The 22,720-nt window shown below is 41.8% G+C and overlaps 1 protein-coding gene across 2 annotated transcripts in view; it reads left to right on the top strand.

Moving 5' to 3' along the window:
- The first annotated feature begins 1,266 nt into the window (after positions 1-1,266).
- SMARCAL1 (SWI/SNF related, matrix associated, actin dependent regulator of chromatin, subfamily a like 1) overlaps positions 1,267-22,720 on the top strand; it is a 35,391-nt gene continuing 13,937 nt past the window's right edge. Inside the window, exons 1-9 of one of the 2 annotated variants that reach the window (XM_018911403.3) lie at positions 1,267-1,603; positions 2,115-3,076; positions 3,768-3,818; positions 6,383-6,643; positions 7,804-7,854; positions 10,599-10,779; positions 11,716-11,866; positions 14,698-14,856; positions 16,608-16,673. In XM_018911403.3, coding sequence (XP_018766948.2) covers positions 2,206-3,076; positions 3,768-3,818; positions 6,383-6,643; positions 7,804-7,854; positions 10,599-10,779; positions 11,716-11,866; positions 14,698-14,856; positions 16,608-16,673 — 1,791 coding nt within the window. In that variant the 5' untranslated portion in view covers positions 1,267-1,603; positions 2,115-2,205. Of the gene's footprint in view, positions 1,745-2,114; positions 3,077-3,767; positions 3,819-6,382; positions 6,644-7,803; positions 7,855-10,598; positions 10,780-11,715; positions 11,867-14,697; positions 14,857-16,607; positions 16,674-22,720 lie in introns of both variants that reach the window. The other variant, XM_009087878.3, reaches the window with a different exon arrangement.

Here is a 22,720-nt window from a genome sequence, read left to right on the forward strand (position 1 = left end):
CCAATTGGATCTTGAAAACCTTCCATGATGGGGACCCCACCCTGCCCCTGGGGAGGTTGTTTCAATGATTGATTGTTCTCACGGCAAAAAATTGCTTTCCCATTTCAAGATGAAACTTCTTCCAGAGTAATTTCTTGAATGGTGTAGGACCCAGTGTTGCTCCCTGAGGGACTGCACTTGTGACAGGCTGCCAGTGCCAGCCTGCATAAAACCCATTGATTGCTGCCTTCTGCTGTGGCCTGGGAGGCAATTCCCTCCCCATCTCACAGATCCACCCCCTTCAGCCTATCTGGTCAACTCATCCAGGAGAAGGCCATGGAAAACATGGTCAAATATTGTGATGAAGTCCAGGTTAACAACGTCCACTACTCTTCCCATGTAGACAAAAAATGTCATTTAGCTGTAGAAGGTGCTTAGGTTAATCTGCCATGATTTCCCTCTAATAAATCTGTGCTGGCTTTCCCAATCACCTACTTTATTTGCTTTGTGATAGTTTCTTAGAAGACTGTACTACTTTCCAAGGGCTCTTCTCCCAGGCAGCCAGGGACAGGATAAGAGGACACAGCCTCAAGGTGCACCAGGGGAGGTTAAGGTGGGACAGTATGAAGAATTTCTTCACAGAAAGGGCAATTAGACATTAGAACGGGCTGTCCAGGGAGGTGGTGGAGTCACCTGGAGGTGTTTAGGGAAAGACTGGACATGGCACTCAGTGCCCTGGTGTGGTTGACATGGTGGTGTTTGGTCATACTTGGACTCGATGATCTCAGAGCTCTTTTCCAACCATCGACATTCAAAAATTACAAAGCAGCCTAGCAACGCCAGCTGCTGCTCCTAACCCCCGGGGGCAGACTCCTTCCTCACTGCTGACAAGTGCCGTCTAGCAGTGTTCTCACACACCGGCTCACTGCTGACTCCCGCTCAGACACCGTTCAGGAACAGCACACACTGGCGTGCAGACACACACCAGGGGCGGCCAGCGAGGGGGTCCGCCCCGCCCGTACAGCGCTGGGTGCTGGCTGGGTCAAGGTTTCAGCCTGGGGCCGGCAGCAGAGTCCCCGCACGCCGTACGGGACCTGAGCGGGGGGCGCAGGCGGCCCCGAGGCCCCGGCTCCCTTCCCCGGAACGCCGCAACCCCAGCGCCCCCGAGATGGCGCTGCGACCGGAAGACTACATTTCCCAGCGCCCCGCGGGCCCCGCGCGCCGCTCTTATCTCCCGGCGTGCTGTGCACTCCCGGCCGCTCGGTGCCACCGGGCGGTAGCGCAGAGCCTGCTGGGAGCTGTAGTCCCTCGACGGCGCTCCGGGCCGTGCCCGCCGGTGGTGAGCGGGCGGCGGAGCCTCCGCGGCGGGCGGGAAAGAAACCCTGACCTCCGTGACCCGGGAGTGGCGGTGGGGCCCGAGGGACGGGTCGGGACCTCCGCGGAGTTTGGGACAGGAGCCTGCGCAGCTCCTGGGAGAGGAGGGGGCAGAGCGTGAACCCCACCGCCCGCAGGAAGCTGAGGAACAGAGGGGCGGGCATCCCGCCGGACACGGGCAGCGAGCGCATGGAGCGGGACGGGCTGCTGGGAGAAGTCGCGGGAGCCAGCTCCTCGCTTCTGTTTGAAGGTCCGTGACCTGCGAATGGAGGTTTCTTGGCAGGAGCTGGCTCTGTCGTGTGGGGTTCAGATGTATCTGCCATGCTCTGGGAGATACCCAGGAACCGAAGGTGAACAGGGAAGATGGGCATCGTCCCATCTTTGCTAAAAGGTACCCGAAGTAGGACACACTAACACCAAAGGGATGTAATCCTTTGCCTCCATGTGCCTTCGCAGGGCTGGCTCTGCAGTGCAGGTGTATCTGTGCTTCGCTATTTTATTAATTCTGCTGGGAATTGCAGAGAAGAGTACTCGAATAGGAGTTTTCTCCTTTTTCCATATATTTTATCTATGCAGGACTGGCATGCAAGGCTTCATCCGTGCCTGTCACCATCTACTTGCTGATAAAGGCTCAGCATTCGTGTGACAGGTTTGCTGTACTACTAGATTCACGTAGGATCAGTTACAGTGATACTCAATCACTAATAATACTAAGTTATCACTACAATAGTAATTATTTTTTCTTTTTTTTTCCCCTGTAGGCTGACCTCTCTTCCTCTAAAACAGCAGTTGCCTCTGTGATTAATTCCCAATGTAGTTTTGGTAGAGATTTGTTGTTGGAAATTGTTGAAGATGTCATCAGGCCTTACAGAGGAGCAAAAGAGAAGGATTGAAGAGAACCGGCAGCTGGCTTTGGCCAGGAGAGCAGAGAGGCTGGCAGCCCAGGGAGCCGGGCACGTGGGCACCGCTGCAGCTCCGCACACAGAGCAGAGGCTGGGCAAGCCAGGAGGCTCCAAGGAGGAAAACAGTCATGTTGGGTTCAGCAGTCAGCACCCACACAATCCAAACACGCCTGTGGAGCAGAAGAGCTGTCTCCAGAAAGGCTATAACCATTACACAGCAAAGCCACAGATGGCTGGCTCACACAGAAAGCAGCAAAAGAGTTGTTCAGAGGACTCGGAGCAAGCAAGTGGTCTAAAGCAGTTCCCTGCAATGATCCCGAATTCCCTGAGTTATTCCAATAAGCATTTCTTGGATGCTGGTAGTCAGGATCATGGACAACACACTTCAGTTAATCATGGAACATTCCAGCAGCCCAAATGCTACCCAGCTTTCAAAAACCCCACGGGACCAGCTCATCCAAGATTCACTGATAACAGGCACCCTGACAGTAGTAAAGATTTACAAACTCAGAACAAATCTGCCATTTTTTATGTTCCACCACCAAGCAGTGTCCCCCTGAGCGATTCAGAAATGCTGGCAAGCATGGACACACTGACAGAAAGAACAGGGGGTGGTTTTGTCTCTCAGGCCAGTGGTGGGATGCAGAAGGTGACCAGCTCTGCTAGTGTGGGCTCTGCCTTTGAAGCTGCCTCTCACAAGAAAGCAAATAATGTTACAAAAGGAAAATGTGTGAAATATGGGGAAGACCGATTCCAGGTTGAAATAGGGTATAATGCTGAACTTATTGCTATGTTTAAGAAGGTACCAAGCAAAGCCTATGGTAAGAATTGTTTGTTTGCTGTTATTTCTGTTTTAAATTGGGTTGAATTTTTGGCATCTGCTGCTATTGTAGTTGCTACTTGCTCTTACCAATGTACCTGTTGCTGGGGTGGAATATGTGGCAGTAATAGGGGATTAAAGAAGTAAATACTGATTAAATTGGATTGACATTCTGGACATAAATAGCTTGAGCTTGGATTTAGAAAAGTCTGAAGCCTTGCTTTATGAGCAATGCTCTGAGAAGTTTAGTGGCACCAGCAGGCCAGTTTGTTGGAAGTGAAGGAAGCAAAGTTATTCATGAGCTGGGATGTGAAAATGGGTCACTTCAGCTATAGTTCAGAGTTATGAGCTGATTCTATATCCTGGGTTACACAGAGCAGTGGAATCTCTCCGTTTTGTCTTTCTTCTAATCTTTTACCATTATCTTTATTTGATATATTGTATTTTTGTTTTCTCTCATGTGTTGCTGATCCCTGTGAATGGCCGTTGCATTCATGTCTTAGTACTGATATTCCCCATGGTTTTTTTGGTGTCAAGTAGCTGTAAACTTGGGCATAAGTGTTTTTCAGATGTGTGGCAAAATTTTGCATGAGTAGATGGAATACTTTTATCTCACATGAACATTTTCCAGCGGACTTTTTTTCTGGCCCAAATGATTCATATTCTGTCCTATTACTCTTGCCCTACTTTAGATCCTGCTATGAAAAAATGGAATTTCAGCATGGAAGATTACAGCAGTGTCTGTAAGTAAATACTGAATGATAAAAACAAGTGGAATCTTGACACCCCCTCCTTCCCCTGTTTTCCATAGTTATTGTTTAGCTTTGTTAGTGTCTTGAGTAATAAAAGTATTGCTACTTAAAGATAATGCCCATATTTTAGGCATCTAGCTCATAATGTTTTTCTGATACCTTGTAGCTGATTAAAAATAATTTAATTTTTCATGTAGTCTAAATACCAAGTACAGGTTGCACTTTCTCTACCATTGAATATTTCAGCAAGCAACAAGATCATAGGGAAGTTATCTGCCATCCTGGTACTTGTTTTGAATTTATTTTGAAAACCGAGTGTGTTCCAGTGGCTAATGCTTAATTTCTGGGTCCATTCATGTAATTTCTTTTTAAATAGCTCTTATATAAACGCTTTCATTGTTCATTTTGTGTGTCAGAAAAGGATAAAGGGTAGTTCTCCAGGGTTTTGAGTGCGACTGAATTTGCCTTTTTTTTGGTATAACAAGGGTGGGTTTATCTTTTTTTTTCCTCTCCTGTCATCTTATTCTGGAAAGATTGAGAGATTATAGAGGCAAACACTTCAGGTAAGCTTTTCAGAAGCACACTGTACTGAAGTGAGTGATAAATCACTATTGATTTCAGTGGGAACAGAATTAGGCCTGTGTTGAGCACTTTAAAAAACCACAGTTGAGTGCTGGTATTTTAGCTTCCCATGTGGGTTGCCACACATTTATAATTTAAATGCTGTTGGCTTGCTTGAAGTGTATCAAGTACAGATGAGAGCAGAGTCTCTGTACCAAGGAGCCTTCAAATGAAGAGAATGGTTTTTAGAAATCAAGCATTTTTCTTTAAAGCTATGAAATACCTGAGTACTCTGTGGAAAGTTCCTGTTTACAAGTGAAGATGGTATGTGACCAATGTTGGCCTGTGAAATTGGGGAAAATAGCCTGAGAAAAGGGAACTAGCTTAAAAGGGCCTTGGAAATGTAAAAGTGAAAGTGTAAACCAATTATTTTTAAAGTTCACACTTGTAATTTAGTTTTTCTGAATAATATGATCCTGTATCACCTTTTTTTTTCTTTGTAGTATAAATTAAACTTGCAGTCAAGCTAGAAACAAATGTTGAAATAAAGGAGTAAAGTATGCTTTTTTCCTTTGTAATTTCTTTCAGTTTTAGTTGTAGAGGTGACCTCTAACTACACAATGCTAAACCAGTAGCATTTAACATCTTTTGCTTAGGGCACTGGGAGGAGAAGGTGTAAATTGGTGTTTTTCAATCCCTCTAATTTAAAAATTTTATTCAGTGGGTACTCTTAAACTTTTTATTTGGAGTAGAAATCTCAAATGCATGGATTTATTCAAGAAATCACTTATTTTAAAATAAGGTTGGATGATACCCAAATGGTTTATTTATTAATTGATTAGGAAGAAATTGTCTGAATTTTTTCCCTCCATTTTCACATCTTGACCACTGAACTTAAAGTTTGTACTTTTTTGTTGTGTATCAGTTTTCTGGGCTACTTAGAAAGAAACAGAGAGGATCATGATGTGCAGCTCAGTGCTCAGGGGACTGGATTCACCTGGGTTTATTCTAAACATCTCCCAGAGAGGGGAAGTTGCCTTCCACAAGTACTTGAAGGCAGTGTGTGCTTAATGGTCCCCTGCTTTTCAGTCTAATGGACTCTGGAGATGTTCATGAGTCTTTGTGTTACTGTAGTATCTGTGAGGTGGAGACTTGGGCACAAACTTCACTAATTTGGTGCTGTAAAAAGTATAAGAAATAGTATTTCTTAACCATCAGAGTTCAGTTATAATAATAAAGGCAACACATGAGTATAGACTGGCAGAGAAACACGGGTAAGTGGCATGTTTATTTCTGTGAATAGCAGTGTTCTCAGGCTAACATCTGTAAAATGCTGTGTCCCTCCACTCTCCATGCCCTGGCGTTGTGTCAGAAGTGATTGCTGGTGATGGGTAAGACAGGAGTGCAGATGGGTGGGTGGAAGTGCAAGTCTAACTGTAAGACACAGAATGAAGGGTAATGAACTTAAATTGTAACAAAAGAGATTTAGGAATTTGGACTAGATTCCTTCCTACAGCATTCCTCCTAGATGGACTGTCTGTCAGACATTGATGTGAGGCAGGAGGCAGATTTTTAAATCTTTCTCCTTTGTTGTTTACAGAAGCACCTTCCCATCTTTTCAGACTCATGCTATTGATCACCATGCTCCTGTCCCTGTGATTTTCTGAGTGAAAGCACTGTAAGGCTGTGTGCAATTTACTGCTAAATGTGCTTCTGCAGATTGCTTGCCCTGGCCTAGGGAGCCACATTTTAGAACTGCTGACAGAGGGGGAGCTTAGTGCAATCACAGTGCTGGACAGGCCCTTGTTCATTTACTATCACATGTTCCCTTTGCCCCTGCTGTATTCTCTGTTCAAAATCCCACCAACCTCCTCCTCCAGGCCATTGCTTTCTCTATTCTTTGTCCCTGTGAATGAAAGCAGGGAATCATCATTCCTTTTAAACTTGTGTGGGTTCTTTGTTACTAATTCTTTTCTATTTTCTATTCTCCCTAGTGGAAGCAGCAAATCAACTTTCATCAGTAATTCTGGCACCACTGGAAGGAGAAAATGTGATTGGCTTGGCATCAGGCTCTCATTTTGTTTGCAGTAGGGTTGATGTGAAATCCCTCTTGAAGATGTGTAAGTACTGGAAGAAGCCCTCAGCCCTTGTCAAAGGGAAGTGTGTGCTTATCTCTCGCCTGCGGTTTGAGGTCGATATTGGGTATTCTGCAGAAGTGATTGGAGTGTTCAAAAAGATGGATTCCAGAAATTATGGTGAGTCTCCTGCTGTGTCTGCTTTGTAATAATGGCCATGTTGGGGCTACTCTTGCTTCATAATAAGAGGTTGTCAGAGTACATCCCTCTGAAAGAGTACAAGAGAATGTGCTTTGGTGAAGATTTTAAAAGATCTTGTATCCATGTCCAGCACTTTATCCCATGGCAGAACATGTCCTTAGCCTGTTAAATGAGGTGATAGTTCAGATCTCAGCATGATTACATTGACATTTACTGTTAATACTGTAAATGAGGTGGGTTGTGCTGGTAATTTGCCAGCAGTATGGAGACCATGCAAAGTTCTTGTCCTTATTATCAAATGCAGCTGGACATTCTCTTACTTCTGCTTTACTGTGGTGTGTAGTGGCTGCAACTGCCTGAGCAGATTTAATTTACCAGGAGCTTTACGATTGTTTTCAAGGCAAGTGTAACTGTAGAACACTTTTTATATTGGCATTCAGATTTCTATGGTAAATATAATTTTTTTTCCACTTGTAATTTGGTAAATGGGACACAGTGATGAGGTGACATGCACAGTGTCACAGAAGGTCAGTGACAGCATGGAGAAGAAATTCTGAAGCTCTAGTTCTTTGGGCAGGGCCCACCTCCTCATTGTGCCTTCACCTGACTCTGAATTCAGTCTTCTTTCCCTGATGTTGCACACAGATGCTACCCAGGGATAAGCCTGCTGGATAGGTGGCATTGATGTTACATTTTGGATATCGATGAATTTCCTCCTGTACCCTCCTGAGCACTTTGACTCTAGGATGCGAAGGCCCGAGTGAAAGTGATTGTTTTACTGACTGAAGTCAGAGTTTGTTGGTTCACAAGCAGAAAATTTGCACACATTTTTCATCCCTTCTTGCAGTGAAGAAAAAGTGCCAAAATCCTTGAGCGGATGAGTTTGTTAGGAGAGCTGATCTTGGCTTGCTCTGGTGATACCACCATTTCTAGATGTGTGGTCATACTTTTAAATCTTCTCCAAACTGACTGCTTAATATGACAGCAAACAGAGGAGAATTGATTTAGATCAAGGTAATAGTTTTTCTAAAACGGTTTTGAAAGGGAGAGGATATAGGTAGATAGACATGTCCTTATGGCAGAGAATTCAGTCTTTTTTTAAAAGAGACTTATGACAGTGTTTGTTGTAACTATTGCAGATATGAACACCAGAAAGTGGAATTTCCTGCTAGAGGATTACCCCAAACTAAGTGAGTAGTTGTGTTTCTCCAGAGAAGGAGAACTTCTGTGCATCGGTTTCTGTCTATTGCCTTTTGCCTTTATGTATCTGTATAATCGTGCTGAAACTGTGACTTGCCAAACTGAAATGTAGAACTCTGTTTTGGTATGTTTTTTTTTCCTAATAGATGCAACTTTGCAGAATCATCCAGTCTCTGCAGCATGCCTCTAGCACATCTGCTTCTAAGGTTTTTATGTTTAATTGAGGTTATAGAGTGCTTTGAGATGAATAGCATTACACAAGTCCTATGGATTATAACTATTATTTATCATCCCAGTCAGCATGCTGTGTTTGCTTCAGTGCTCATGTGAGGGTTTGTGGCTGTGAAATTTGATTGGGGTAAGTTTCAGAAGGATAATAAGCCAGGTGCTCTCTGCACATCCTTAGGAAGTGTGAGTGTTTCAGAGCTGAAATGCTGTTTCTCAGAGTACTTCTTCTCCAGCATGGGCTCCTGCTTCCATGGGATACCAGAGCGTGTTTAATAATTGAGTAAGTGCCTGCTTCTATGATGCATGCCTTAATAACATTAGTAATGGTTGTAGGGCTGAAAGCCATGTGGTGGGGCTGTGTAGGAAGGCCAGGTCTTGAAAACAAGTGAGTGTGTCTTGGAAGAGACTGTTATGAAACTGCAGCGTTGGGGTGTTGACATTCCTGATTTTGGTGAGTGCTGATGATCTCTCACAATTTGGTCCAAAGGCCTTTTGTACATGCCAAGGCTTGATCCTGTAGCATGTGCCAGGCAGTCTGAGCAGACACATCACCTCCTAGTCTGTCACAGGATCAGTCATGCTGGCCGGGAGTTGTACACATTACACGAGGTATTCAGAATCCCACAGATTTGAGGAAAGGAAAATAATTCCATGAATCTTGCAGAGTGTAATTTGTGAGGGCATTTGAGGATTCTAGCACGTGCCTTTTAGAGGAGCAGCATTTGCTTTGTTGCCTGTTCATTTGCCTACATCAAAATTAAAAAAAGAGAATTTAGGCTGGATGCCATTTCCAGCAGAGAGATCTGTTAGCTGGGAACTGTTTGTAGAGGTTAATGTCTCTTTGCCTAGTTGCTCAGTCATCTTTATATAAAGGTCACTTCACTAAAAACTGTTTGTTGGATGAATCATGCTGATGGCAGATATATCTTCATCACTCTCCCTGCTCATGTACAGAACAATAGCAACAGAATTACCAGTGAGCAAATTGTAGCAATTATGCTAACACACAGCTCGGTCTGTGAGTGTAATAACAAGCTTGTGTTGTTCTTTGGATGGAGAGAGTTCCTGCTATTGAAGAAGTATAAATTAAACCAGAGAGTTTAAAAAGTTTGGTCATTGCCCAACCACAAATGGAAATCTTTTCATATGTATATTTCTTGGAATTGCTTTCCCCCTTTATATGGCTAGGGTCCATCCTGCTGTTTTCCTCTTGGAGATGACTGAAACAAAAATACCTAACTGAATTCTGGTGCATTTACTGCTGGTATAGTGAGTTCTTATTTTAGCTGTTTTTCCAAGCAGTTTTTTTTTTTTGTCTTCTGGACTTCATATACAAACTGACTACTAAAGGAAAAAAAAAAAAAAAAAGTTGCTTCCTGCAATAAAAATTTGTGCCCCTGCATTTGTGTTCCTAGTGTGGAGGTGTCTTTGATTTCATAGTCACTGGACAAAAATTATTTAATAAGTTTTCCTGGTTACAGCTCACTGTGTGTTTAAAACAGGTGTTAATTTGCTTGGAAATTAACTGTTGGATTAAAAAGAAACACTTTTATTTCTGGGGGAATGGGATAGAGAGGCTGCTGGAGGGGACTAAAATAAGGTCATCCAGGATAAGAATTGGCTAGATGCTGTGGTTGTTATGATATATGGGTTGAAAAGATGAAGGCTCTGAGGTCTTGGCATAATGGATTCTGGGGATCCCTTTAGTTGAACTGGGAAGGTAAAGTTGGGAGGCTTCATGGGTGAAGGAACACTAGTACTGAGGAACTGAAGTGGCTGCCTGTAAGCTGGTTCTGGCCTGTAAGGTGCTTCTGTCCAGGAGAAGAGCAGTGGCCACCAGCTGGGCAGGGAGGTGCTGTATGTCCTGAAGGATGGCTGTTGGAGTGCTGCTGCTGGTGGTATGAGCTGTTTCTCTGAGTCTTGAGGTGCTTCCTATTTTCTTACCCAATGTTGAAAAGTGGAGGGAGAACCCAACTGTATGAATTCAGGGAACAGGAGAAGAAGAGAGTTTTCAAAATTGAACATGAATTATATTCTTTAGGTATCTGTCTTGGGTCACTTCTGATGGTTTTGGTATGGTGGAAACCTCAGAGGTACAGAATCCCAAGGTTAAGATAAAGATGCCCCTGCTTTCTAGGCCTCAGGAGCTCTTTTGTTCAAATCTGTACTTCATTTCTGAGTAAAGTGTGCGCTAAGCTGCCCTCAGCATGAATAATCCAGCTCCAGCTGTATTAGTAGCAATTGTCTGACTGATGGCATCAGAGATGCAGTTTTTTATAATCAAGTCTAAGTAAGAGGGGAGGAGATGTGATTCATCATGAGGTTCTGAAATAGACTTTAGGGACGAGGCCAGGCTAGCACCTGTGCATGATGCCATGATTTCTGTGAGCTGTTTCAGGATAGAAAATGATATTTTTGATGAGGTTGAGGGTTGTGTCCTGAGATCCAATTTGGAAGTTGTGTGTATGTTGTCCCTTCAGATAATAAACTGCTCTGTTCTTTGCAGTGCAAGTGTTGCTGAGCCTCGTGTCCGTAGAAGTGGAGCCACTGCCTGAAGCAGTAATTAAGACCTTTGCTGCTCAGCTCCAGAGATCTCCATCACTGACAGACATTCCTGATGCTGACCTTTCAGTAGTAGACTCCAAAATTGTGACGAGCCTCATGCCCTTTCAGCGGGAAGGTGTGAAGTATGTCCTTTTTGCATGCTGTTAAGCACTAGTCCTTGTCTAGAATTGTGTAGTTTATATTGGTACACTGATTGCCTTCTTGTCCATGGAGGGTTCTGCATTTCTCTAGAGTCTGGGTCCATTGTACTCTGGCACTTGGGGCTTTTGATTGTTTGGTACAGTATGGTTTGTTTGGGATTTTTTTTTTAAATTTATTATTTTTTGGGTGACACATCTGTTTTATTTCTAGATAGAATTCATCATGAGTCAGGTGGAAAGTAGTATTTTGCTAGTCTAAAAAATTGATCAAATGATACATCTCTGATCTCCCTCTTGTGATTCAGTATGTACATATTTGTCATATGATTTTTTATTTTGTAAGGTAATTTTTTTTTTCCAAGTGCATCTCTTCTGTTGTTGTTGTTTTTTGAATATTAAATACACAAGGGAAGGGACCAAGAAATGGGACCCAAGCCCTAAAACATTTAAAATTACTGTTTATATGTACAGATAAAAGTTTAAATGTCCCTGTCCCCATCATATATGATCAATAGTTGTTGATTTCAGTGCAGTCCAGGACAGTCTGTACTTAATGGTCTTAAATTGCTATTGTTTTTAGTAATAATTTCTTAGCCAGAATAAACTCTGAAACACAATGTGAGTAATATAATGGAAAAAATGTGCTTTAAATAATTGTAAGGTCTTGAGAGTACTTCTCATATGAAATCAAAATCTCTAAGAACTGAGCTGAACCACTTTGTTAAGGAGTTCCCAAGCCTGAGAGATTTGTGGGAGCTGCTCACTTGCATGAAGACTAAGGGAGAAAATCCAGGTTTACAGAAGAACCCTGATTGCTTCCAGGTGATCCACATCAGAGGCTTGGTCATGACTTTTGCTCATCTTGGTTGCCAGATAGTAACTCATTTCTTGACTTCTTTCCCTCTCTGTTTTCCCCAGTTTTGCAATTTCCAGAAAGGGACGTTTGCTCCTGGCGGATGACATGGGCCTGGGCAAGACCATCCAGGCCATCTGCATTGCTGCCTATTACCAGCAGGAGTGGCCCTTGCTGGTGGTCACTCCTTCTTCTGTAAGGTTTACATGGGCAGAGGTACTGTGGGCTTGGCCGTGTGCATGGGGTCTTGAAGAGCCTGTGTGATGGTTAGACTGTATTGTGCTTTGCAAAAGTTAAACTTCTAAATGTATTAAGGCAAAGAAACAAAAAAATGTACTGATTTAGAAACTTGATGGTGGGAAAATGCTTGACATTGACTGTATGGTGTATGCCTAATTATTTTTATTGGCTGATTTTCTTTTTGTAGTCCAGCTGATGTGTTGGGAAGAGGGACAGCTAGAGAAAGTATGTCCTCTCACCCTCTGTTAAATTTTTTCCTGCAAGTCAGTTGGCTCCAAGTGGGCATTTTACTCATCAGTGTCAAAGATAATAGTTACATTCAAGCAATTGTCTTGTATTTGAGCCCATCGTAGCTGTATTTGCCAGTTCCTTGGCTGGAACAGAGTCCCAGATGCTGGAATTCTCCATTCTGTTCAAAAAGCCCCATTATCATCATCATTGTCTGTCATAATATGTCTTTTGGCCCTGTCCAGTGTATGCTGCTGACTCCTCTGAGTCCTTTATTAATGTTGGTCAAAGCCCAAGAAAGCTTGTATGGTTGAGAAATGTGTCTTGAAATAAATCACTGCCATAGTTTATATATACACTGAGGCTGGTGGGTTGCCATAGGCTTGTGAAATGTTCACTGTGGGAGAAAAAGGTGAGCCAAGACTTTTAGGTCAGTGAATTTTTTTCCAGAGAAGGAGGAGGTGGGAGTTTAATTTTTTCTGGAATATGGCATTGATGAGAAAAGTATTGATTTGGATTTACTGGTTTTGTGCTATAGCCAGCTTGTTAGAGCATCTTGATGTTTTATTATCCAGTAGTACAACAAAATGCAGGGTGAAAAGACGATAAAGTTGTTTACTGAGAAAGGGAGTGATGCTCATCATACTTGAAATCTCAGTGTCTATAAACCTGTGGGACAGCACCTAACCTAAATCCATCTGTGAGATACCTACCAGGAACAATTTGGGCCTAGATTTCCTGAAGTATTGGGCAACTGCAAATAAACTACCTTCTGCTTCAGAAGATTTAAGAAATATGAGGCATTTTTGTCTAGTTGTTTTGTTTTGGTTTTTTTTTTTTTTAATTTGAATGGTCGATTTCTTCCTTCCCCTACTCACAGCTGCCCAGGAGGCTCTTGTGGGAGATGTTTTGTTAGAGATCTGCTTTAGAGATCTGGTTGATTTTTGAGTATATGATGGATGTGGACATGAGAAAAATGTGTCACAGAAATTCAGAAGGTGAAATTTATTACAGTCTGTAATCTGCTCAGTTCATTCTTGTACAGATGTGTTGTACTTAATAGTACAAGCTTTTGTGGTGTCTCTGGAACCAAATCAGCAGAAATTTTCTTCATCTTAGTAATACCAGTGTTGTATTTTGGCTTTCTGTGCTCAGGCCACTGAGTGACTTAATAGTCAAGATGCCATGGGAAGGGACAAGGTACTCTTGGGTCTGAAGTGTTGCATCCCCTTGCATTTAGAGTTCATCATTGAAACTTCAGTAATTAACAGGGTGGTTTCAGAGCACTTGTGGACTAAGGTCAGCACCCCATAAAAAATTCAGGATCAATTTTATGGTCTAAATTAGTCCCATGCCCTTTATAAAAGGAGAGGGCAGTACAGTAGGAGTTTCTAGGTACTTTCCTTTTGCTGCCACCTTTGTCTTAAATTCAGACGTGGTGTCAAGCACACACTTTTTTGGGTGGTATCTAACCTTGCCTGCATGTTTGCTCATTTGGTGGTGCTTTCAGCGAGTGGAAAAGGATAGTTCATTGTTGCTTTCTCACATACTGAGAAATATGGGAAGCTCACTTTTAACTGCTCCTGCTGCTGCATGAGGTTGCTGAACAGTGGAGAGGAATGATTGTGGTCAGGGGATTTCAACAGACAAAGCTCCTAGAGACAGAGATGCCATTTCTCATCACCATTTGGTTACATTTCTGTAGGGACTAGATCCTAATGGGTCCAGACAGTTTTCTGCAGAGCAACATCAGCAGAACTCAAATGTTGCAGAGAGCTTGGTGTCACTGGGGACAGAATTACAAGGGAAATGGTGGGTGGTCTGGCTAACAGATGGATTTGGGGGAGGATATCTTGCTCTGGTGTGTGGAACATTTCAAGAGGTTGATTGAATGACAATTACCACATGAATTTCAGCTGCTGTCATAGAGCAGCTGGTGTGTTGTCAACTTGATCTTTTCATTTTGGTTTTGTTTTTCTGGTTTTGGAGTTTTTTTGGTGGACTTTTTAAGAAGAGGAGGTAGTGGAAGAGTTTTGTTCATGTGGATGAGTTGTACTTCACCCTCACCATGGAGTAAATATTGCTATAGTCATAGATGTTTACTGCTTAGAAGTCTGTGTTTCACAACCGTAGGTCTCCTGTTGAGTGGGAAAACTAAATTTCCCTGTGAGCAGTGGTCACAGTATTCTCTACCTCTGAGCATAGCAGGTACCTTTCTCAAGAGGTTGTGCATATTTCCATTAAAGATCAGATTTTTGTTTGGTTTTTTGATGTATTACTGGGGTTGGTTTGTTTTTCTGTTTGTTGGTTTGGTTTTTTTTCCAGTAAGAAGGAATAGGGTTTGAGCTTTCCTTGCTATATAAAGCAGATGTTGCCTTGTAGCCTGAGTTCTGTTCTTGATGTTCCCATTACCAGGAAGGTTGCCATGGGAAGGTTACTTACCCTTACTGTGCTCCAAAGTGATGTCTAATGGTGAATGGGGTGGGTCCATGTTCTAAATATTCATGAGGATGTTCTGTGTAGTGCTTTGGGATCTTGACAAAGAAGATAAGCAATTAATTTCTTTCTTCTTCCTCCAGGCATTTCACAGATGGCTTCCATCCTTGAGTCCAGGAAGCACCAATGTCATAGTGAGTGGAAAAGACAACCTAACAGGAAGCTTGATCAACATCATCAGTTTTGATCTCCTCAGCAGGATGGACAAGCAACTTAAGAGCACATTCCAAGTAGTTATTGTTGTAAGTGGTACATGAAAATCTTCACCTTAATTGTATGCTGGAAACGGGGTAGCCTTTGTACAGCAAAGAAGTCTGAAGTGGGCCTTATTTAGGACTGAAAGTATCTTGTAATTGTGGCTGTGATCACAGCTGTCTTTGTGAGTACAAGCATGAGGTTTCTCTGAAACCTTTTGAAATAACTAGTAGAGTTTAATTCCTTTGTGAGTCCTAAGGCTGTGTTTTCACTTTTACTGGTTATGGTGCCTCTCTGATTCCATTGTGCTGTCATGTCCTCTGCTGGAGAGAAGAATGTTTAATGTGGTGTGTCAGTACAGTAGTCATGGAATTGTATCTTCCTAAGTCTTGGACTTCAGGGTGGTGTTAGTGTTTATCCAGTAAACCAGATAACCTTTCAACATCAAATATATGGGTAAAGCATCCAAAAAATCTCCCATAGCTTGTGTTCCACTGACAATCTGCATTAAGCCTTCTTGAATCATTTGTATAGTTTCTTTTGTAAATCACTTCAAATTCCAGTTTTTATCTTTTTATAGAGCCATAGTAAATGGCATTTTTCTGGATTTCAGTTACTAAAAATTCAAAACATCTGGTGTTTCAAATCCAGCTTGGATCAATAGAGAGCAAAAGTGTATATGTAGCTTACTATGAGTGTTTGATGTTCTCAGTCTGGTTTTTAGCACACACACACCTGCCCTAAGATCATGACAATTGGAACATACTAATCTTTCTGTTTCTCAGCATTAGATGGGAATGTGATCATAGATGGAGTTCTTTGGAGACCAAGCTACTCATGGGGGAACTGATCTTTTTATTTTTATATTTTGTCTCCTACACACACTGACTAAATAGTCTGTCAGGGTGGAAATGCAGAGTATTATTTTTGTAGGCTCGAGGCTACTGCCTTGGAACTTTTAACCAGCCCTGAACTGGCAGATGTCCTTTCTGTGTGTTTATATGTTCAAATTTGGACCCTTGGTAGGTTTTTACAGATGAGGGTAGTTCTACTGCTTGCTGGGCTTTCCTGCTTTTTCTTCCACTCTTCTTTTGGTGGCTGGGAAAATTAATGTAGCTTATTTGTTATTTGGGAGAGAAAAGGCTGTGTCTGAGAGGCTAAGCAGTTACATTGTCTTTGCATGCTTGTTTCTGCACACATGGAAAGGTGAGAATATACCCTTGGAGGGTGCTGACTGCTTTTTGTGCCTTAAATTCTGCCTTACTATGGCAGTAGAAGTGAAGCCCATTTGAGGGTGATGTCTGAAGTAGGAGACTATTACCCACCTGGTGAGCCCTATCAGCAGAACAGTTGGATCTTAATTAGATTTCTTTTTTCCTTATCATTTGCATTAACCTCTTATTGATGGAACTGGCACTGTATAGGCTTCCTATGTTTGCTGCATTTAAAAGATACATAGGGGCAAATGAGTATCAGTTATGGAAATAATATTCCTCTTTCTCATCCCCTCTCCAGCCCCCTCTGCTCCCTTTTTTTTTGGTGTTCATTTATGATTCATGCCTGCAAGGTTTGATTTTGTTCCATTTGCTTGCAGCTGCAGGTTTGAGTGCAGGAAGCCTGCTACTCTGCATCCTGTCTTTTTGTTTAGAATTTGATGTGACTATTCCAATGCCTGAAATATCCTGAATGAAAGGCCTGTAATACTAGATAGCTGAGAATACTGGGAATTTATTCTGTGACCTGCATTTGGACTGTGGATTTGAACTGACTTTGCTTTTTCATGCTTGTTTTGTTTCAGGATGAATCTCATTTCCTGAAGAACACAAAAACTGCACGCTGCCAAGCTGCCATGCCTCTCCTCAAGGTGTGTATGCTGGGTGCCAAAGCTCTGATTGCTAACCTCGGGCTCCTGGGGCAGTGTATCTCCACTTACCAGGTTTAGGAGCCAGCAGCTGAATTCTTCTGGTCTGTAAGGCGAAATCCAGGCAATAGTGTAGATCCAAGACTGAAATTGGACTTTACCACTTGTTTCCATACAAATACTAGATGGTAAAACCTAACAAAACAACTTCAAAAGCTCAGTATAATTGTGGTACTGCCACTGATGAGTTCTGTGATGACAGGGAAAAGGGAATGTCAGAACTTACTGAATGTATTCAGGGAGAGTAAACAGAATACAGAGGTGTCAAAATAGCTTGTTAAATGAAAATAATCATTTTCAGTTACTTCTTGGCACACAGATTGCTGCTGCATGTCAGAATGGCATTGCCTAGGGCCCTTCGCTGGTTTTAGGGTTCTGGACTGTTATTGCAGGCTTCCAGTGTACTTGTGTGGCTGGGGTTTAGCAGCATTCCTGCTGGTTACACGTACAGAGCTACTGGGAAATGGCAGAATGTGAGGTTAATGGGACAAGTGCCCACAGAAGGGAAGCAGTAGTCAATTATAAGATACCAGGAGAAATGTAAATTCTAATGTTTGCCTGTTGTCCTGGGATCAAAGAATCAAACTCATCCTGGTAGCCTCTAACAGATACAGATTGAAGTTATGGGTAGTTTCTAGACACTGCAGAGTCTGTACATTGGAAGAAAGTAGATGCAGTTCCTCTTCAGCAATTAACCAATTAATATGATCTGTGATGGCTTTATAGCAACCACCTTTAATATGCAAGATTCTTAATGGCTTGCTGAAGATGGTTGTCCTTGAATAACTTGCTTGTTCTCCTTAAAGGCTTGACTCGTGTCTTCTCTTGGTTTTCAAATCACTTCAGGCTTTTAATGTTTGGAAGCTTAAGTAGGAGGTCCAATTCTATGAGCAGTTTGAAATACAGTAATTAGGGTGTGTGTCTGAAAATCGTGGAAAATAACAAATTCGCCCTCACTTTGAGCAAAATGCTCAAAAAACAGCCTCCTGCTTTGCTACTTGAAGCTTTGTACGGATCAGCTTGTCAGAAGTATTTTCAGGCTGCAAGATATGAGAGTGAAAGATGGTAGCTGTTAGGCAGAGGTTAATTGCCTGTATGCACTTCCTGAGAATTTACAGTTTTATGCTGTCACATCACTGGTCTTAAAGAATGGAGCACTGATGTTTCTGAAACTGAATTTCAGTCTTCTGAAAGCATTAAGAGTTTCACATTCATATGAAACATGGTGCATTATCTCACCTGCAATGAGCATGCAGTACCAGATGTTTTGTGTTAGATGTTCAGGTAAATTCTGAACAAAATTCTGTTTGCCTGGTTGCTGGCTAAAATTTCTGAAGTACTTGCTGTAATAGCCATTTTTCTTGCTTTGCAACACAGGCATTTTGCTCTAAAACCATCCCCTTTGGCAGGTGTGTCTTCAGCTCCTAGTGAGTGATGCTGTGGTCACTCCTGGCACAACACATCACACCAATATTTCTGTATTTGAAAGAGCTCTCAAAACATCAGGAGCTTTCATCACTTAAATACTGAATCTAACAGCTATACTATGTGATACCTATAGTAAGTAGCCAGTAGGATAGAAATGGGAGTATTTTCATTCTTTTACATGATACCTTGAAATTACTGAATAAGAGGTGTGGCTAAACAGGCTGCTGAGGATAATATTCTTATTCTTGCCTCCTTTATGTTAAAAGGATTTGAGCAGCAGTAGGGCTCTTAGAAGAGAACAGAAAAAGGTGTAGCTGTAGGCAAGTCCTTGAGAGGTAAACTGCTTCTAGTACCCCAGTCCCTACCTTAAGGTTACAGTGTGCAGCTGTGCCAGTGCTGTAACCAGAGGCCCTGGAGCTAATGCATGTCTTGGTATTCTGAGCATTGCCACTTCTAACTGTTAGCATAATACCACTTTAAACTGTCTGAAATTGCCATAGTTGCTGGTATTTCCTATGGGGATCTCAGTGTCCTAAAGCACTTTTAGGGACCAAGAAAAAAGAAACCAACTTAAGGAATGTGATCCTTGGTCCTTACATGCTGCAAATATTTATGAGTCCATAATGACACTGGACAGATCTAAGTTAAAATGTTTTGGAGACAGAAATGTTTGTCAGTTCTATCCATACCTAATTAATTCTTTTTATCTTGATAGAATCTGCACTTTTGACTTCTCAATTTGAATAATAAATGAAATACATAAATGTTGCAAATGTTTATACAGAACTGCATAGTCATTGGATTAAATTGGTACACTGATAATAAAGATGACATACCTTGGATATTAGTTTCTAATTTGTCTTGTTAGATAGCCAAACTGAATCTCCACCTCGCAAATCTATCTCATTGTTACAGCATTTAAAGCCTTATTTTAGTTTTTATGTCTGATATTGACAGGTTTTCAAAATGAAGTGGTGTTTTTAGCCACTCAGTCATAATTCATCTTTTCCTGCTCTCTTGTATATATTGCAGAGCAAGTATGGTAAGGAATTGTCAAGCAAAGCCATGTATTAAACATGTCACCTAAGTTTGCCCATTGGGGATTTTTAGACATCTTTTTAATATTAACAAAAGCTGCAAACTTGGGGTGTGCAGCACTCAGTATTTTTGCTGACATATTTAGCTCCTACCCTGACAGAGATTCAGAAAAGTTTTACTTGAGACAGAGGAAGAAATTTTGTAATGGCTGGATGTATGCAGTGGCTGTGCTCACTGCCTCATGGCTTACACCAGGTTGTCATCAGTTTAAATATATAGACGTGTTATGCCAAATTTACTGTTAGTGGACAGAACTTTGAGGGGAACTTACAATTGCATGAAGAGTAAGATAGAGTGAAATAGCAGCAGCAAGATGTTTAGTTCAAATATCTTATTCCCTTCATGTTCCAGTGGATGTGCAAACTTGTGGGTGCGCAGACTTGCTCTGTCCGCCTAAGTGAAAGGAGGTGGTAGAGTTTGCACACAGTCTGTGTGCATCCCTGCAGAATTGTGGAGAGGGATGGATTGAAAGCTTTAGTAGAAGCTTTCAACAGTCCTTTGATGTTTGGTCATGTGGCAGAAATGCTGCTTTCAAAGTCAGCCAGCTTTCACACCAGCAGATCTGTGCCAGCAGCTGCCTGAGATTTGTCCCCAGCTGCAGCAGCTCTCAAGTACTCAGGGGCTAGAGGTTGCTGTGTTCAAAGTGGTCTTTGTGTCTTGTTTCCATGCACATCAAAGTGAGAATGGCTTCATACTGTTGGGCTGTAGTTGAGTCACCAAAAGGCCTCGACAGGCCTGACATGTCCTTCCCCCTAACTCAAAGCTGTGTCAATTGGTAACAGGACCTGCTTGTCATCTTGCTGTTTTCTGTAGTCTCGTGTTTGGGACTAAGTTCTCCTAGGTATACTGACAATACTGGTTTTTCCCTTCACCTCTGCCCTGGATCTGCTTCCCTCAGAGGCAGAAAGTGTCAATAGTGTTACACTTCTTATAAACATTTTAGTTTTTTCTTCTAAGGTTAGACTGGCTCAGAGACATAAACATAGGAGAGGGAGTATACATACTACCAATATCCTTAAACCAGTAAAGCCTCAGGGATGTGGATGGAGAAGAAACAAACAAAACAGAAGTTTTTTCTGATCTGTAGTGGGATCTCTTGGGTACCAAGTGGAAAGGATTCTACTTATTTTGACCAGCCGAGGTGCTGCATGGTCTTTATTCTTCTGTAATTTCATGGAATACTGCAAGGCATGGAAACTAGGGAAGGTCCCAATGGAAAATGGATGAGTTTTTTGGAAGCATTACAATAAGTAGTGAAGAACTGCATTGGAAACTGATAAATAAAAGGTACTATCTAATCAAAAATTCCAGTGGCATTAAATGTTCTTATACTCTTTGTGTCTCTATGAGCACTGCTCTCCAACACATGGGTAATATTACTAATTTGATTGTTCCCATTGAGCTGCTGTTCCAGTTAATAGTCTGATACACATCCTGGTGTTTGCAGGCTTAAAGGTCTTTGGTTTTGTTATGGGAGTCCAAATACACTGTGTGGCTGGAGTCTAAACTTTTTATGCTTGCTGCCATAGAGCAGCTTAAAAACAGTGGAGGTCCATGCTGAAAGGTAGAAGGTCAGGAGGGAACACGAAAATTTCTATTTCTATTGGGAAATAAACAACAGCTGTCTTTAGGTGCTACAAATCTGTATGGATTAGATAAATAAACCTTTCCTTATTGTCACCTGCTGAGAGAAGGAGCTTCATCTTGAAACTGAAGAAGCTGTGGGCCCTCAGGGCTTAATCTTCAGATCTGCTCTTACCTTCCAATTTTTTTCCTTCTTGGAATAGGAAGGCAGTTTAATTTTGCTTCAGTCATAGCTTATCACTGCTGTTTGACACACACTGTCTGTCTAGATATCAGTTAACAACAGGGAAAAGTATTTTTTTTTTTTGTAATAATTTCATCCTATGAAATGCAGAGCCTGATCTCTTGCCCAAGTAGAGAAACAGACTCCTGAAAGCAGTTGCTACTCTTCTCCTTTACCACATCTTCTGTTTCATCAGGTGATTATTTTATTTTGGTCCTTCTCAGATTTTTTATTTTGCAGGATAAGCTGTTCTTAAGATAAGCAGTTTAAAATGACACAGTAAGCAAAAACTGGGGACATGAGTAAATGTATAGCCAGAACCAGGCACACTTGTTTAACAAAGTATGTCAGTCTGATAGCATATGGCAGAGCTCCTGCTGAGAAATCCATTTAACACAGAGACAGTCATTGTATGTTAATGAGGCTCTTCATGTGTTCAATTATTTGTCTGTCATATAACCCCTCTGCCTCGCCTACTCCCCTTTCAATCGTTGGTTGCTGGGTCTTGACCCCTAGAGTAAGGGCCATCATTTCATAAATTATTCTTTGACTTTCAGAAGTGACTTTTGTAAATGTTTTCACAGCTGTGGAATTATTTATTGCTGGTGTATTTTGTAATGCTACAAAGCCACATTTGTCTTAGGCTGCTTAGTAAATGAGAACTGCAGACCAGGTCTCCACCAGTTCTGTGAACTTCATGCCTAAATGCAGCTGAGCAGCTAATGTTAGTTCATCTGTGTGGAAATATGTATCAATTGACTACAAGATCTGATTTTGCTAGAAAGTCCTTTCTGGTCCCTGCAATCTTATTTTCTGTGGCATTGTTCCATATTATTGTTACAGACCCTTAAAGAAAGAGGCTACGTGCTCACTCTTGGCAGCACAGAAGGTTCAGCAGGGAACAAGAATTAAGCAGTGATCAGTAGAGACTTCTCTGCAGGAGCAAATCTTTATTGGCATCTATTCAAAATGAGTTGCCACTAGAAAAAGAAATGGGAATTGAAGCCATTTCTTTCATCCAGAATTTAAGTCAGCCTTCAACACTTGGAAATTTGTCTTCCCAGGGTTTTTTTTTTTCCTTCTGTTCTTTTTTGAGCTCCATCTGTCACAGGTTTTAAAACTGAAAGGGACCTTTGGGATAATGAGTTAGACCACCTATGTTCCGTGAAATTTTCTGGAGTTAATTTCTGAAGTTCTTCACAGCTCTTGTAGAGTTGGTGTATTTTGGGGTTTGGTTGGTTGGTTGGTTTTGTTGTTGTTGTTTTTATTGGGTTTTTTTTTTTACTTTTCAGTTTTCTTTAAATGGTTAATTAGAAGACATGTCACAGCTCTTGGTAAGAGCTTGCAGTGGTTGAATACCCTGTCTGTTCAGAAATAAGTTACACACAGCAAAACAGCAGCTGGACAAGTTTAGAATTCAAATAAATTGTAACTTCATCAACCTCTCTTTTGACACTTATGTAGGGACTGGGGAAGGTGCCTGAATAATTGTTTTAACTACTGGGGAATTAGTGTTCCAACCTCATCTTGTGCAGCTCCCAGGGAACACCCTCTGAGAAGCAAGAGCCTTGAGAATGGCATAAACCCTTTCCACACAGTTGGGTTTATGTTGCGTTTATTATGTCCCTGCTTTGAGTGTGTTCTTGCTTTCACTTGA

The sequence above is a fragment of the Serinus canaria genome, chromosome 7 (assembly GCF_022539315.1).
Source record: "Serinus canaria isolate serCan28SL12 chromosome 7, serCan2020, whole genome shotgun sequence".
Taxonomy (NCBI): domain Eukaryota; kingdom Metazoa; phylum Chordata; class Aves; order Passeriformes; family Fringillidae; genus Serinus; species Serinus canaria.